A 15549-nucleotide genomic window follows, 5' to 3' on the forward strand; every position below is an offset into this window, starting at 1 on the left:
TATGAGAAATAGCTTTATTTAAATTCATGAAATACATTATAGTGATTTAATAAATGCTTCCAGGAAGTATAGCTACACATGTCCTTGGGTGCTAAATATCCTTATCCACTTATACCCCTTTTAGACATACAACCCGGGAAATTTCCTGCTCAGACCTGAGAATTTCTCCAGTTCAAATTCCCGGGTATTTGGTCGAGACCCCCCTTTCACAATACAGTGTCTACTCGGGAAATTCCCAGGTAGACCCCTTTCAGACAAGAGCAGGGTTTTCCTCCTTACCTGCCTCTTCTCTGCCGTCTGCTCCTCCCAGCCAAAAGCCGGCCAATCGTAATGCAGTTTTTTTTTTTTTTATTATTATTATAATTTTTTGAACATTTATTTTAATTCCCTGGTGGTCCAGCGGGAGTGCGGGCGGCCCGCTGTGGCACAGCCGGCCGGTGCTGGGGGTGGTGAGCAGCAGCGCTGAGCGTCCTATAGGACGCTCTGCGCTGTCAGCTCAAACAAAGCAGCAGCGCTGAGCGTCCTATAGGACGCTCTGCGCTGTCAGCTCAAAGCAGCAGCACTGAGCGTCCTACAGGACGCTCTGCGCTGTCAGCTCAAAGCAGCAGCGCTAAGAGTCCTATAGGACGCTCTGCACTGTCAGCTCAAAGCAGCAGCGCTGAGCGTCCTATAGGACGCTCTGCGCTGTCCGCTACATGCAAAAGCTGCTTGGTGCTGCCCGGGAGTAGTAAATTCCCGGTTAGCACCATTCAGACAGAAGCAGGGTAATTTCCCGGGACTTAAGTCCCGGGAAAAACCCTGGTCGATTGCAGGGGCGGCTACCCGGGAACGTGTGCCCGGGTAGGTACCTTTCACACAGACATGAGACCCGGGAATTTTGGCCGAGGCAGGCCAAAATCCCGGGAATCTCAGTATGTCTGAAAGGGGTATTACTGATACCTTAGTATTTTATTTGCCTTTATTAAACTATAAATATTGAATAAAACTCATTTAGTATACAAGTCACTATATAGAGGTTTAAATCATCTTAAGTGGGAAAAAAAAAAAAAAGAATAATGGAAAACTGAGGTATTCGATATAGCAATATACTCAAAGGAAAGCACAGTAATTCTTATACTAGGAAGAACCTTTGTATTACAGTAATATTTCTTTACTGTCCTATTAAGTACAGTAAATTCTCTATGATGGCAATGCTCATTTATTCTGCTGGTCAGGGCACCTCTGCATGCAATATCCACTATACGCCATTACTTGTGGCAGTGGCCAATCTCACTGACACATAGATTGTATCAACTGCGAGTGAGCTTTTCCTGAAACTCTGGCAACACTTCACCAATCAGGACTTGTACCCTATCAATCATCATCAGGACTTACAATGACGTGTGTTGTTCAAATTCAGCAAATGCATCCACAACACGCTATGGACTACATCTTAAAGACAACCTCATTCATTTCACTTGTAAATCTGATGAAAGGTAATCTTCTTGTTGTTTGCAAGATACACAGCGGAAAAGTTCTTCTGCACTGGGCAAATCCAAGTACTACTCATCAGAGATCACATAATCTGCACTCCATTGATAGGCCTTATTCCAAAAGTTCCTTGGTCTTTGATGCCAACTGCTTATCCAATGCTGCTGCTGTATCATCTGCCATCTGCTGGATCTAAAACAAATACAGTAATGCATACACATTTCACCATTAGAAAGGGATAGGAAAGTTCTGAACATATCATGTAAAAGAAATATGGTATCCCCGCTCCCAAATCCTTCAACCTGTCCCACCAGTAGACCCAGGCTTGTGTCACCAATTTACAGAAAGACCGTAGCTTATTCCTTCCTGAGACTACCAGCCCAGTGTTTAAAAGTGCCAGCCCTCCTCCACCCCAGACTCCAAGTGTTGGGGTAGTGAGTATAAAAGGTAAATGGTCCCCAAGATCCTATTCCATTAGACTAAATTATTAGAGAATATGCAAATAAAGAATTTCCCATATACATGTACAGTATTCTCCACCTTATTAAATAAATATTTATTTGCATGGAAACTTCAACTGCAAATTTATTCCACAGGAAAGTTTCATCTGTGCTTCACAGAAACTCTTCATCTATAATTGCATTTCCCTGGAATATGTAATACATGGAAAATCTTTATCTTTAGGGCTCGATCCTATTAGCCACGAGCTGGCTTGCAGTATGGCTATATACGAGGCAGGACAGGGCCTCGGAGGGAGAGTTGTCTATGCAGGATCGGTATGAATGACCGCCGGACATGAGCAGGGCGGTTGAAATCCTGACGCTGGCAGCCCGAACAGCACAGATCCCGACAGGGCAAATACGTACGTTATCCCTACCCCTCCCTAAGGGGTGCCTAACCCTAACCTACCCCCCTAGTGCCTAACCCTAACCTCCCCTCAGGGATGCCTAAACCTAACCCCCCCTCCTCGCACCCTAACCCTCCGGGGGGGGGGGGGGGCCTAATCCTAACCTCCCCCTGGGGGTGCCTAACCCTAACTCCCCCTTCCCCCCCCTAGCCTAAGCCTAACCCTCCCGGGTGGGTGCCTAAACCTAAATCCCCCGGGAGCCCCTAACCCTAAGTCCCCCCATTCAGCTAGCCTAACCCTACCGGGGGGCTGCCTAATCCCAAATCCCCCCAGGAGCGCCTAACCCTCCCTCCTCGCGCGGCTGTCCGCTGTATGCCGTGCGTCGGTATTTCGGCGGGTGGATAATGATAGGAGTCGGGATTTCGACACCTATCATTAGTCCCATGCCGGAATTTCACAAACGAGAAGCCGGCGGTCAGCATTTCGACCGCCGGCTTCCTGACCGCATACAGTCTACGCCATTGCAGCGGCTATTAGGCCCCTCGATCACTTAATGTAAATTGGTTGGAAATTGTGATCCACAAGGAAAAAAAATCTGTTCTAGCATTCTGAGAAATAAAAATAATGAACTATGGTTGAACTATGAGACAAACTCAAACAAACTGCTGGCCAAGAGCCCGCACAAACTGCACACTAGTGGCCCCCCCCATCTGGAGAATTAATTGCAGGAGGGCATTAGATGCCAATCACTGATACTGCATATTTGTGTCAGGTGGTAAATTCTGTAGGACTTCCTGCTGTCATCAGACATCAAGAGAGACTGAACTGAATATCTATTGATGGTTGGGAAAAATCCCAATTAACAATGCTGCAGGGCTCCATTCATGTTACTGGACTTTCATTTTTAACCACTTAATTGCTAGTATTTTTTCCAAAAATTTTGATTTTTTTATTAGATTATTAAATTGACCACAACAACCCATCAGATTATGTAAAATATAGCTTTATAAACCAGATTCAGTATAATTTTATTAAATTAAGATTTTGAATAAAATTTAAACCACATAAAGTTAAAAGAAAAATATTAATAATCAAGCTATTTAATCCTTATTAAAACTGTTTTAATAAATATAATTTTGTTTCACTTCCGGCAGGACTCCACAGACCTACAAGAAGAGCAGCCAGCATCAGGCGGCAATCCCGTGGATCGCCCATGACTGCTTAATGGAAACGGGAGAGGGCATGGGGAGGCGGGGTGCTACAGTGCAGTCAGCAGCCCAGGTTGGAGGGCGATCCTATCGTATCCGCCCTCTAGCAGTGACTGTATCCAGGGGAGAAGCCCAGCCGACAGGAGGGGGGCTGAGGAGAAGGTGCCGTGGCAAACGAGATGCCGGCCGGGTGGGCTGAGCTCGCCAGCTGCAGGAAGATTAGCTTCCAGCAGCTGCCTGCAGGTTCCCCTGACATGGTCGCATCAGATGTGATCATGCCAGGGAAAGCCCACCCTGGCGTGGCTGCACAGATGCGATCGTGCCGGGCATGTGGTTAATGGGGTCTCTACAAGTACTGCATGAATGGGGGAAAATATACATTGCTGGTGTATGCTTTCTTGCTAGTTGCTAGCTGGTATGTACTCATTGCATTCAGAGATAAATGGACTTTTCCATGTGAGGTTACATGCTGTGAATGCAGTGAAATTGTACAAGCAGTGCCTCAAAAAAACCAAAAACATCTGCAGCACAACAGCACATGGCAGAGTATGAATGAATAGAATGGGTTTTATGAAATGCTAGTTAAAAAAAAAAAAATTGGTGAAAATAAAAAGTCAATTGTGTTATTTAAGCCAACTATAGGTAGAAAGTTAAAGACATGGGGCCTGATTCTGAGATGGACGGAATTTCAGAGCCGCACACAAGCAGCTGTGCAGTTCCGTCCATCTTAATGCAAATGCAGCAGGTGGTGTCAGACCTCCTCCTGCATTTGCCAGGTGGTAGCGAGCACAATCACAACCATTGGGACTGGTGGTCGCGATGGTTGCTCCTTTAGTCAGGCTGCGGGAACAAAAGCTTCCCACAGCCTCCCCGCGTGCTGGCCACTGGACGAGACCCCGGTCTCGTCCCTCCCGGAAAATGGGGGCAACACGCACCCATTTCCAGGAACGGTGCCCAGCCACAGCCCTACTCTGCCCCACAAATGCCGTAGCATGTCAATCATGCTGTGGCTTTGGGGGGTCTTCCAGCGCAGAACGGGTCCTGTGAAGGTGCAGACCAGGAAACATCGGATGAACATACATCCCTGAATCAATTAAGTACAGAGAGACTAGGCCATGCAGCACTCTGTGAAAATGTAGAGTAGTTGACCACAGCAACCAATCAGATTCTGTCATTTTTAAGACTGTACTAGAGAAATGATAGCTTGTAGCTGATTGGCTGCTATGGGCAGCTTCACTTTTTCTTCTTAGACAGTTTGATACATGTCTTCCAATACCACAAATACCTATACAATTTTGAACATTTAAGGACACTAAGATCTTTTCAACCTAGGTCTGTTCATATTGGATGATAATATAATATTTTAGAATAATATATATAAATCTTGGTTATTACATTTTTAAAAAACACCAAAGTATAATCAATAAAAAATGTCTATGTATAAAATGTATCTACCTACATATTTAAGCTACTGTACTTCAGAAGATCCTTAAACATCTTAAAATAAATCACACTGCTGCTTATATTTTATTGCATTACCTGTTTTTCTATCAGTTTTATTGTGTCCTCTGAAACTGTATCCTTGACTTTTTTGACCTCCACAATCGCCACGGATCGGATCTTTCGTAAAGAATCCTTTGCCTTGTTTGTCAGCTGTTTCGCTACCTTTATCAAATTCTCTCTGTACTCTCGAGTTACCCTTAAAGAAGAAGTAACATGAAATATACAATGTGTCTAACAACAAGTAACTGGAAGCTCAAGCACTTCCGTCACCCCAAAATTCTCGACCTTATGATAGGTCACAGTGGAGCTGAATCACACCAGCCTTAGTACCAGAATCATCACATTATGTATAAGAGGATATCAACATTGAATCTAATGTACAGTAACATCAACATTAATACCTTTGGAATTTAGTCGTAATTCTCTATTGCAGTTTTTATTTTAACTACAAATCTTTAATAGTACACCATATAGAGTATATGTTATTTTGCACACATTGGAGCACTTATATCCTAAAACAATAACATAATACAATCACTTAGTAGACAAATTATAATGGGATACAGTACAATACGTCTCCATGATATATACATATTGTATACAGATGAATCAGTGTTTCATAAACAAGTGAAAATGTTAATTACTCACGGAGGGACTGGTACATGGATTAATGTGCCATCTAGCTCTGGGTTCAGGTTCATCTGACTCTGCCTTAAGGCATTAACAACTGCATCCGCACTCTAAAACCAAACATCAACGACAATATTACTATTATTATTACCAGTTATTTATATAGCGTACACATATTCCACAACGCTGTACAGAGAATAGTTGGCCATTCACATCAGTCCCTGCCCCAGTGCAGCTTACAATATATGTTTCCTATCACATGCTCATACACATACACACAAGGGTTAATTTTATGTTTGGAGCCAATTAACCTACCAATATATTTTTGGAGTGCGGGAGGAAACCGGAGTACCCGGAGGAAACCCATGCAAGCACAGGGAGAATACACAAACTCCACACAGTTAGGGCCGTGGTGGGAATCGAACCCACGACCTCAGTGCTGTGAGGCAGTAACGCTAACCATTACACCATCTGTGCTGCCCAATGGGTAACAAGAAGAAAACAATGATATATGTCACTATATATTGAACTGTGTGAAGATCAAATTAATCTTTAAAAATGTAAATTTTATTTAACAGACCCCTGGAGATATCTAAACACCACTGACCGGTCCTACAAGTTCCACTCGGCGGTCCATGGGTCCTTCTCACGTATAGATTACATCCTTCTCTCCACAACACTTCTCTCGGAAATTGTATCAACCTCACTAGGAGACATTTTAGTATCCGACCACGCTCCGAATCCGTAACTCTCCAATCCCAATCGACTCACAAATGCCCTTTTTTTTTGCCGTTTCCCATCATATCGTTACCATTCTGAACAGTTTAGAAAATTCCTGATGTTGAAATGGACGGAATTTATGGATGACAATTTAGAACATTGGGACAACCCTGTCTTGTTTTGGGAAACCTCTAAAGTAGTTATGCGGGGACACATTCTCTCATATGTTGCTAAAAGAAATAAGCATATTAGGACTCAATATACTGACTTACAACACACCATGCAATCCTCCTTGGTGGAATATATTAGAAACCCTACTGTAGAGAACCATGTCATATATATGGACTCAAAGAAACTGCTAGACAGTTTCTTATTAGCCAAGGCCCTGCTGAAGCTGGATTACACTAAACAAAAATACTTTCGGTGGGGCAACAAAACTGGCACCTTACTTCCAAATATGACAAAAAGTTTCAAGAAACGACACCACATAGCTGCACTACAGGATCCTCATACACAAACTTTGCTCACCAGAACTTCAGATATAGCTCAGAAACTCCAGGAATATTTCATGCAAATCTATACGGCCACTCCAGGCGACCCCACTTTAATGTCCAAAATAGTGGAAGAGGCAGCACTTCCATGTCTCACTCCTTTACAACGGGAGATGCTGGAAGATAATATCACTGAAGAAGAAATTGCCAAAGCTATAACTTCCATGCACCTTAATAAATCCCTAGGCCCTGATGGTTATTCAATCGAATACTATAAAATTTTACAACTTGACATAATACCGACACTTTGTGCTCTCTATGGCAAAATACAAATAGACACTCCCCACTACCCTAGCTTTAATCAAGCACTCACCTCCCTAATCCCGAAACCTTCATCGTATCGCCCTATTACTCTACTGAATATCGATTTTAAAATATTGGCCAAAATATTAGCAGACCGTTTACAGACATTTTCTACCTCCCTGTTTCCAACTCACCAGCTGGGTTTCACTAAAGGCAGGCATTCAGTAAAAGGTATTCGCTCAGCTATTGCAGCTGTAATGGCGGCTAATCTCCATCCTGACTCCTCAACCATGCTTTTAAGCCTAGACGCCACCAAGGCATTTGACATGGTCTCATGACCCCATCTTTATGAGATACTGGATAGACGAGGATTTGGATCAACTTTCCAGTCTCTAATTAAATTCTTTTATACCCTCCTGACTACCTCATTATTGGTAAATGGGTCTGTAGGAGAGGGTCTTACAATAACCAGGGGAACAAGACAGGGTTGTCCACTCTCCCCTCTGCTCTTTAAATTAACACTAGATCCTATGCTTAGGATCTTACAAAATTGGTCACAGTTTAAGGGAATTGGGATTGGTGAAGAAACTGTGAAAATATCTGCTTTTGTAGACGATGTTCTTTTATTCATATCGGACCCGAGGAGGACTCTTGGACCGTTGATGATGCGTATAAAAGAAATAGGATCAGTTTCGGGGTTTGAAGTCAATTTTGAGAAATCAACAGTACTATATTTGAAAATAGGATTTGCACGCCCGGCCTGGTTTAGGGAGATCCCCATTGAGTGGACGACTAAATCAATCAATCTCATATCTGGGAATACAATTACCCAAATATCTCGATAATCTATATAAGATTAACATAAAGAGTATTTTACGTAGTATTAGGGAGGATACTGAGAAATGGCGACATCTTAATATTTCATATTTAGGCCGAGCAAACTTGGTTAAAATTATCCTGTTTCCTAGACTTTTATACCCTCTTCAGTCACTCCCTATTTTATGAACTAAAAAAGACACAATGGAGATTGAGAGGATAATGCGCACATTTATTTGGAATGGTAGGAGAGCAAGAATTGGACTTGTAAAACTTCAACAACACCGGTCTAACGGTGGCATTAATCTACCCAACATTAGTGCATATAATCATTCTGCTCATCTACGTTACCTGACAGACTGGATACACAATAAAGACCAATATGCAAATACCAGGTTGGAAAAGGCTTTCCTAGAGAACATTGGCATTATCCCCTCTTTACATTTACACGATGATGAAATACCTGTAGCAATTAGCGCTAATCCGTTATTTGTTCACTAGAAGAACGTGGCACTACTTACGCCACAAACATTCACTAAACCCACATATATCCCTACATCTCCCACTCACACGCAATCCAAATTTTCAAAATGGGATCGCAGGAAAACCTTTTACTGTATGGCACAGACAGGGACTTACTACAGTTCGACAATTTATAGACTGTAATTAAAAAAAACAAAACGCTGATGTTCATACAAGTGGTAGAAAAATATCCAATACTCGGATCTTCGCCTTTGGCGTACCTACAGGCCCAACACTATGTAGCCAATCTTTCTAGGAAACTCTCTCCAGAGGATCATAATAATCGACTAGACGATCTGTTACTGGGAGAAAATCCCCAATATAAGGCCATCTTAGTACATTATTCATTCCTACACACCCCCATACAATACGATAACCAGAAAGTTGGTTTTTCTGCAATGGAGGGATTACTTTCTTCTCTAACCACAGAAATACTACGATCATTTAAATTATCTATCAAATTGGTGCCAGCTTGATTTTCTGTCATATATTTGTTATGCTTCAATAAAAAATTTAAAAAAAAAATATGTACATTTTATTACACAGCCATACCTACTGAAGATTATATCTTTTTAAATGTACTGAAAATGTTTTTCTTTTCCAGACTCCCTGACATCACTGGCTGGATTTATCTGGTTTAACTGATAGAACACTAAAAACCAAGCTAGGGTGGGACAGACCGAGGTAGTGGAGGGTGCATAGCTGTACTGACTACACAGCCTAAAATAAGTGAGAATTGTTTCATAAATTGCCACTCACACTATTCAATGTATGAAGGCGATCTCCATTTACAGCCTGAATTTGGCTGATCGATGGTCAGGTGGATCGGTCAGGTTTGAAAATCAAACCAAACAATCAAGACATTTCAGACATATTCAGGCTGTGAACAATCATTTAGAACCATACACTGAGCGATAATAGTTCAAACCAGTCATATAGTTGGCGGGTTTGCACAATTATTTGTGCAGCATATGGTCAGCGTTACATTTTCATGGCCAATTAGGTAACTTTAGAGCAGGATATCATCAATGTCAATAATAATTAGACTCTTTATATAGTGCCAATGTATTATGTATTTTTGCTTTACAATCAAATTATGTCTATTTAAGAATATGATTTCCTGCCTCACTGGAGCTTACAATGTAGTTCCCTACAAGATGCATACAAAACACATGCATAGGACTAATTTAGTAAGAAGCAATTACATTTCAATCATCATTTTGGACTGATCTTAATCCATCTAAGATTTTTTCTCTCTTCTACCTAGAATAACCATTAAAGCTAGGATGAGATGGGCCAAACAGCCCTCCATTGTAAGCAAATTACAGCTATAAAACAGAAGGTATGGAATTGTGGGCCTAATTCAGACCCGGTTGCAAGCGCTGAGCGCTCGCAACTGGGTCGATGGTGGCCCACAGCGCATGACGGAGCCGGCTCAGTCGTGCGCATGCGCGAGACCCAGATAGCGACGGGGAACCCGTCGCTCCGTGTCTCATACCAAAGGGGGCGTGCTGTCGATGTTGAGTGACATCACGCCCCCTTTGGTGGGCGGGCCAGGGGAGTGGCTGCCCAAACGGAGGCGTTCCCATGTGAATGCCTCCATTTGGGGCCGGCCCCACTGACATCACGAGTGATGTCAGTGGAAGAGATTTCGGCTCTGTTAGAAATAGGCTTGCCACAACAAGACCCTACCACAAGGGTCTCGTCGTAAGCCTGATGGTCATGATGGTCTTGACCATCGCGACCATCTTCCTGGCCGCCCGCTATAGCCCCTGATTCAGAGCGAGCGCTCTATCAGAGCGTCCGGCTCTGAATCAGGGCCTTTGATCACAAACACGCAAATACTTATTTGGACATATTATTATCATCCTTTATTTATATGGTGCCACAAGTGTTCTGCAGCGCCTTACATAGTACATAAAACTAATTAGTGAACAAGAAACAAGTAACTTACAGTACAGGACAAAGACATGATTTATATACATTGCTGCAATAGCGATTAAAACAATAAGCAGCAGGGAGTTGTCAGTTAAGTGTTAGGTGCCCTTATGGGGAGTAAGGAGTAGAAGAAAATGGAAAGAGAAGCACATGAGGGAAGAGGTCCCTGCTCGTGAGAGCTTACATTCTAGACAGACAGGCGTGTCACAGAAGGGGGAAGTTAGGGAGGAAAGAGCATGAAGTGGGTTAGGATGAGAGGTGGAAGGCCTTGATGAAGTAGTGGGTCTTGTGAGCCCGTTTGAAGACTTGTAGAGAGGTGGAGAGTCTGATAGGGAGAGGGAGAGAGTTCCAAAGATAGGGAGCAGCACAGGTAAAATCTTGGAGGATATAATCAGTTGGCAAGAGAGGCTGCATGCATTTGTTGAGCGAAGCGGATGGGTGGGAGTGTGAAGGGAGAGAAGGTCAGAAATATATGTGGGAAAGGATTTGGTGAGGGCTTTGTAGGCGAGTGTAAGAACCTTGAATTGGCATCTGAAGGGGAGCCAGTGTAGGGCTTGAAGGAGAGGGGTAGCAGATGTAGAACATCTGGAGAGGAAGATGAGCCGAGCAGCAGCATTGAGGACCGATTGTAGTGGAGAGAGGTGGGTGCATGGGAGGCCAGCTTTGAGAAAGTTACAGTAGTCCAATCTGGAGATGATCAGCGAGTGGATGAGGGTTTTAGTGGCATCCTGGGTGAGGAAGGGTCTAATTCTGGAGATAATTTTTAGGTGGAAACGGCAGGACAGCGAGAGGTGCTGAATGTGTGGTTTAAAGGAGAGGGAGGAGTCTAGTATAACTCCAAAACAGTGCACTTTGGGGCTAGAGGAGATAGTCGTGCCATCAATAGATAATGAAATTGTGGGAAGTGAGGTAATGGAAGATGATCAGCTCAGTCTTAGCCATGTTAAGTTTAAGAAAGCGCTGGGACATCCATGAAGAGAAAGCAGAGAGACAGTTGGAGATACAGGTAAGGAGTGAGGGGGGAGAGGTCAGGGGTGGAAAGGTAAATTTGAGTATCATCAGCACAGAGATGATATTGGAGGTCAAAAGAGTTAATGAGTTCACCTAAAGAGGACTTATATAGGGATAAAAGGAGAGGTCCAAGAACCTTGGGGAACTCATACTGTTAGTGTTAGTGGGGGGGGGGGGAAGAGGAGTCATGAAAGGAGACAGAGAAGGAACGATCAGAGAGGTAGGAGGACAGTCAGGAGAGGGCAGTGCCACGTAAACCAAGAGAGTTAAGGATTTGCAGGAGGAGAGGGTGGTCTAGTGTCAAATGCAGCAGAGAGGTCAAAGAGAATGAGCAGAGAGTAGTGGCCCTTGGATTTGGCAGCAAGGAGTTCATTGCTGACTTTCATGAGGGCAGTTTCAGTGGAGTGGAGAGCATGGAAGCCAGATTTAAATGAGTCAAGGAGAGAGTGGGAGGAAAGAAAGGTGTTAAGGTGGTTGTAAATAATACGCTCAAGGAGTTTGGAAGCAAAAGGGAGGAGATGGGTCGGTAGTTGGAGAGTATGATAGGATCAAGGGTAGGTTTTTTAAGAATGGGGAGACAAGGGCACGTTTGAATGCAGAAGGGACAGTGTCAGATGTTAGGGAGAGATTGAGGAGGTGGGCAAGATGGGAACAGACAGAAGGAGACAGGTAACAGAAGATACGGGAAGGAATAGGATCAAGGGTGAAGGTGAAAGGAGGGGAGGACCGGATGAAGGCCATGACTTCCTCTCCAGAAACAGGAGAAGGATGTCAGAGTTGGTGAGACAGAAGCGGAGGGGTGGTCAGGGAAAGGAGGGGCTGGAGTGCTGGGGGTCTGATGTAAAGTAGGTGGCAAAGTCAAGGGCAGAGAGCGAGGAGGGGAGGTGAGGAGGGGATGCAGAGGAGGAAGTTGAAAGTGGCAAAGAGATGCCGGGGGTATGAGGACTGGAAGGAGATGAGGTTCTTGAAATATGATTGTTTGGAGAGGGACAGGGCAGCACTGTAGGATGAGAGAATAAATTTTAAATGGAGGAAGACATCCTTTGAGCGTGATTTCTTCCACTGACGCTCGGTAATTCTTGAACACTTTTGCAGGTATCTGGTGCATTTGGAATGGCAGGGTTGTGGTGTGGATCTGTGAGGGTGAGTAGTTATTGCCGGAGCAACAAAGTCAAGAGCAGAAGTCAGGGAGGCATTGTACAGGGAAGTGGCTTGATAGGTGAAAGAAGCGAGTCCAGCAGGGAGGAAAAAGCCTCAATGTTACACTTAGTAATGGTAGCCTTAGGCGGTAAAGGGGGGAAGGAGAGAGGGATAAGTTAAAAGAGAGAAAGTGATGGTCAGAGAGGGGGAATGGGGAATTGGAATAATCCGAAATATCACAACAGTGAGTAAAGACAAGGTCAAGCGAGTGCCCACTCACGTCGGAGGGTGATGAGGTCCATTGGGCGAGACCAAATTAAGAGGTGAGGATAAGGAGTTTAACGGCAGAGGATTCTGCAGGAATGTCATTAGGAATATTAAAATCACCTAGGATAATGGAGGGAAGATCTGAGGAGAGAAAGTGGGGGGAGCCAGGAAGTAAATTGTCAAGGAATTTGAAGGGAGAGCCAGGGGGACGGTAAATGACAGCTACTCTGAGGTTTACTGGTTGGAAGAGGTGTCTAGCATGAATCTCAAATGTGGGGAATGTAAGGGATAGTTCATAGGGTATTAGCTGGTAGTAATAACTGGTGGACAGAAGGACCCCAACACCACCACCATGGCGACCCCCAGGCCGAGGTGTATGGGAGAAGGTGAGGCCCCCAGAGGAGAGAGCAGCAGGATAAGTGCTATCAGAGGGTGAAATCCAGGTTTCAGTAATGGCTAGGAAATGTAGGGAGTTGGAGATGAAAAGGTCATGGGTGGGGGCTAGTTTATTACAGACTCACCTGGAATTCCAGAGGGCACAAGATAGAGAGATAGCGTTTGTGGGGGAGATGTGAATAAGATTATCAGGGTTGCTGTAGCGTGGAGGTGAGATTACTTTGGTGGACCGATATGAATAGTTTAGTGATGGTGCGGGCATCTGAGCTAGAGGAAACCTGTAGGTGGTGGACAGGGAGTGAGATGTGAATGGCAGTGGGGTGAAGTGACAGGGTGAGGAGTGTAGGAGGAGGGATTAGTGGTGGGGTAGTAGGACAAAGGGGGGGGGGTAGAACAGGATGAAAGTGGAGTAATGGCAGAGGAGGGGAAAGTAGGCAGACAGAGGAGGGGGAGAAGGGGAGGAGGTGGAAGAGACAAGGGGGAAAGGATAAAGGTGGAAGCAGGGGGCAGAACAGAGGATTAGGTAGAGACTGACTGAAGGAGGGAGTTGAAGAAAACCTTGTCATGGTGTTGATAAGTAAACTAGATGGATGAAAATTAGAAATATAAATTAAATATGAGTGCAAGAGATTTGTATAAATGCAAGTGAAAGAACAGTGTTGGTAAATATGTATGCAGATTAACAAGTTTGTTATTGAGTGGATAAAAAGTGGGGATCTAATGTGTGCAGAATTTGAATAATAACATAGAATGTAAGCAGATAAAGGATGTGAGGCTAGGCAAGAGAGGGAAGATATATAACATGTAACTCTGAAGGATAACCATGCATCCACAAAGATTGGTTTGTAGCAGAGACACAGCCAATAAATAGAAGTCTTATATCTAATTTGCTTACAATTGTTTTAAGCATATAGCCATTATCAGTTCAAGATATGAAATAAAGGCTTCTACAGTGCAGTATTGTAGTGCATCTTAGCCACAACCTAGTCTCCAAGAGGTAGGTATGGCAGTCAGAAACTCCTGCTAGTGCCCCCTGTGTCTTCTGCACACGAATAACTGCTTCTCTGAGCCTTCCAAGCTCAGCCATCTGAAATAAGACCAAGTGGGACACACACCAGTGGAGTCCTGGGGTTATATTTACTAAAAAGTGCAGGTTTTTAGAAGTGGAGATGTTGCCCATAGCAACCTATTAGATCCTACTTAACAATCATCTAGCACGTTGTAGAAGATAAAAGCTATAATCTGATCGGATGCACTGCCACTCTGTTATGGCACTGGCTGCATTATTGTAATTTCTGTACCCTAGTGTACTGGAATTATACTGGGAATATTGGATACAATATGTTCCTGTTATATGTGTTTCCCATAGTGAGACAAATATTTAATGATCCTATTTCTCAGAAAGTGTATACGCAATAAGAGCACTTTACCCCCTGTCGGAGGTATCAGATTTAGAAATAACATTTTCAAAATATTTTTAGCTATCTTACAGATGCTACCATACATGTAATTCATTAGCGTGAGATTACTTTATGCATTATGCTTTTCTTCTAGAAAGCAGTACAACAATGCAGGTCCGCTGTAGAGACACAACCCTTCCCTGCTCTATAAGTCTGTCCGTCAATTCAACACAATTATGCTGGATCTATCTAGTTCATTTTGAGTCAGTTTCTTCCCTTTATGCTATTTTTAGAATTGTATATTATAATTATTACTGTTTGTCACAAATTAGTGTCCGGAAGTAGGAAGAAGTGTGCGTGAGTGTCTTAATAAGCTGGGTACCAAATACAATAATACAATCATTGGCCCAAATAGCCAATTCTTGGCAGCCCAGTCCAATTTTTGCACAGTGTGTACACAGCACCCGGGGCTGACAGTCATTCCAAAACGTGTATCTTCTCCTGATACTAGAGACATTTGTCGGTCCCGATAGGCCAACATTGTGCCAAAAATGTAGTGTGTACATTATCGGTCCGACATAGAGCACCTTAATCATCTAGGCTCTAGGGGGACTTTTATTGTTCTGATAGGAATGATAATGGAGTAGTGTGTACACTGGAAAGCGGATGTTCGCATTATAGTTTCAGATCTCAGAAAAACCTTGGATCATTTCTCTAATCCAGTGGTTCTCAAACTCGGTCCTCAGGATGCCACACAGTTCACATTTTGCAGGTCACCCAGCAGGTGCACAGGTGTAATCATTACTCAATGACACATTTTAAAAGGTCCACAGGTGGAGCTAATTATTTCACTTGATGCAGTGTGGAGACATGGAAAACATGCACTG

General features: G+C 43.6%; 1 protein-coding gene across 5 annotated transcripts in view; it reads right to left on the bottom strand.

Annotated features, from left to right (window-relative positions):
- The window catches only part of MRRF (mitochondrial ribosome recycling factor), a 25183-nt gene continuing 9634 nt past the window's right edge, over positions 1-15549 (bottom strand). For all 5 annotated transcript variants that reach the window (XM_088467181.1, XM_088467185.1, XM_088467194.1 and 2 more), the window contains exons 5-7: positions 5677-5768; positions 5065-5224; positions 1-1662 (exon numbers count right to left, since the gene is read on the bottom strand). In XM_088467181.1, the coding sequence (XP_088323307.1) occupies positions 1585-1662; positions 5065-5224; positions 5677-5768 (330 nt within the window). In that variant the 3' untranslated portion in view covers positions 1-1584. The remainder of the gene's footprint in view (positions 1663-5064; positions 5225-5676; positions 5769-15549) is intronic.

Source organism: Taudactylus pleione, unplaced genomic scaffold (assembly GCF_031769625.1).
Source record: "Taudactylus pleione unplaced genomic scaffold, aTauple2 ptg000009l, whole genome shotgun sequence".
NCBI classification, from domain to species: domain Eukaryota; kingdom Metazoa; phylum Chordata; class Amphibia; order Anura; family Myobatrachidae; genus Taudactylus; species Taudactylus pleione.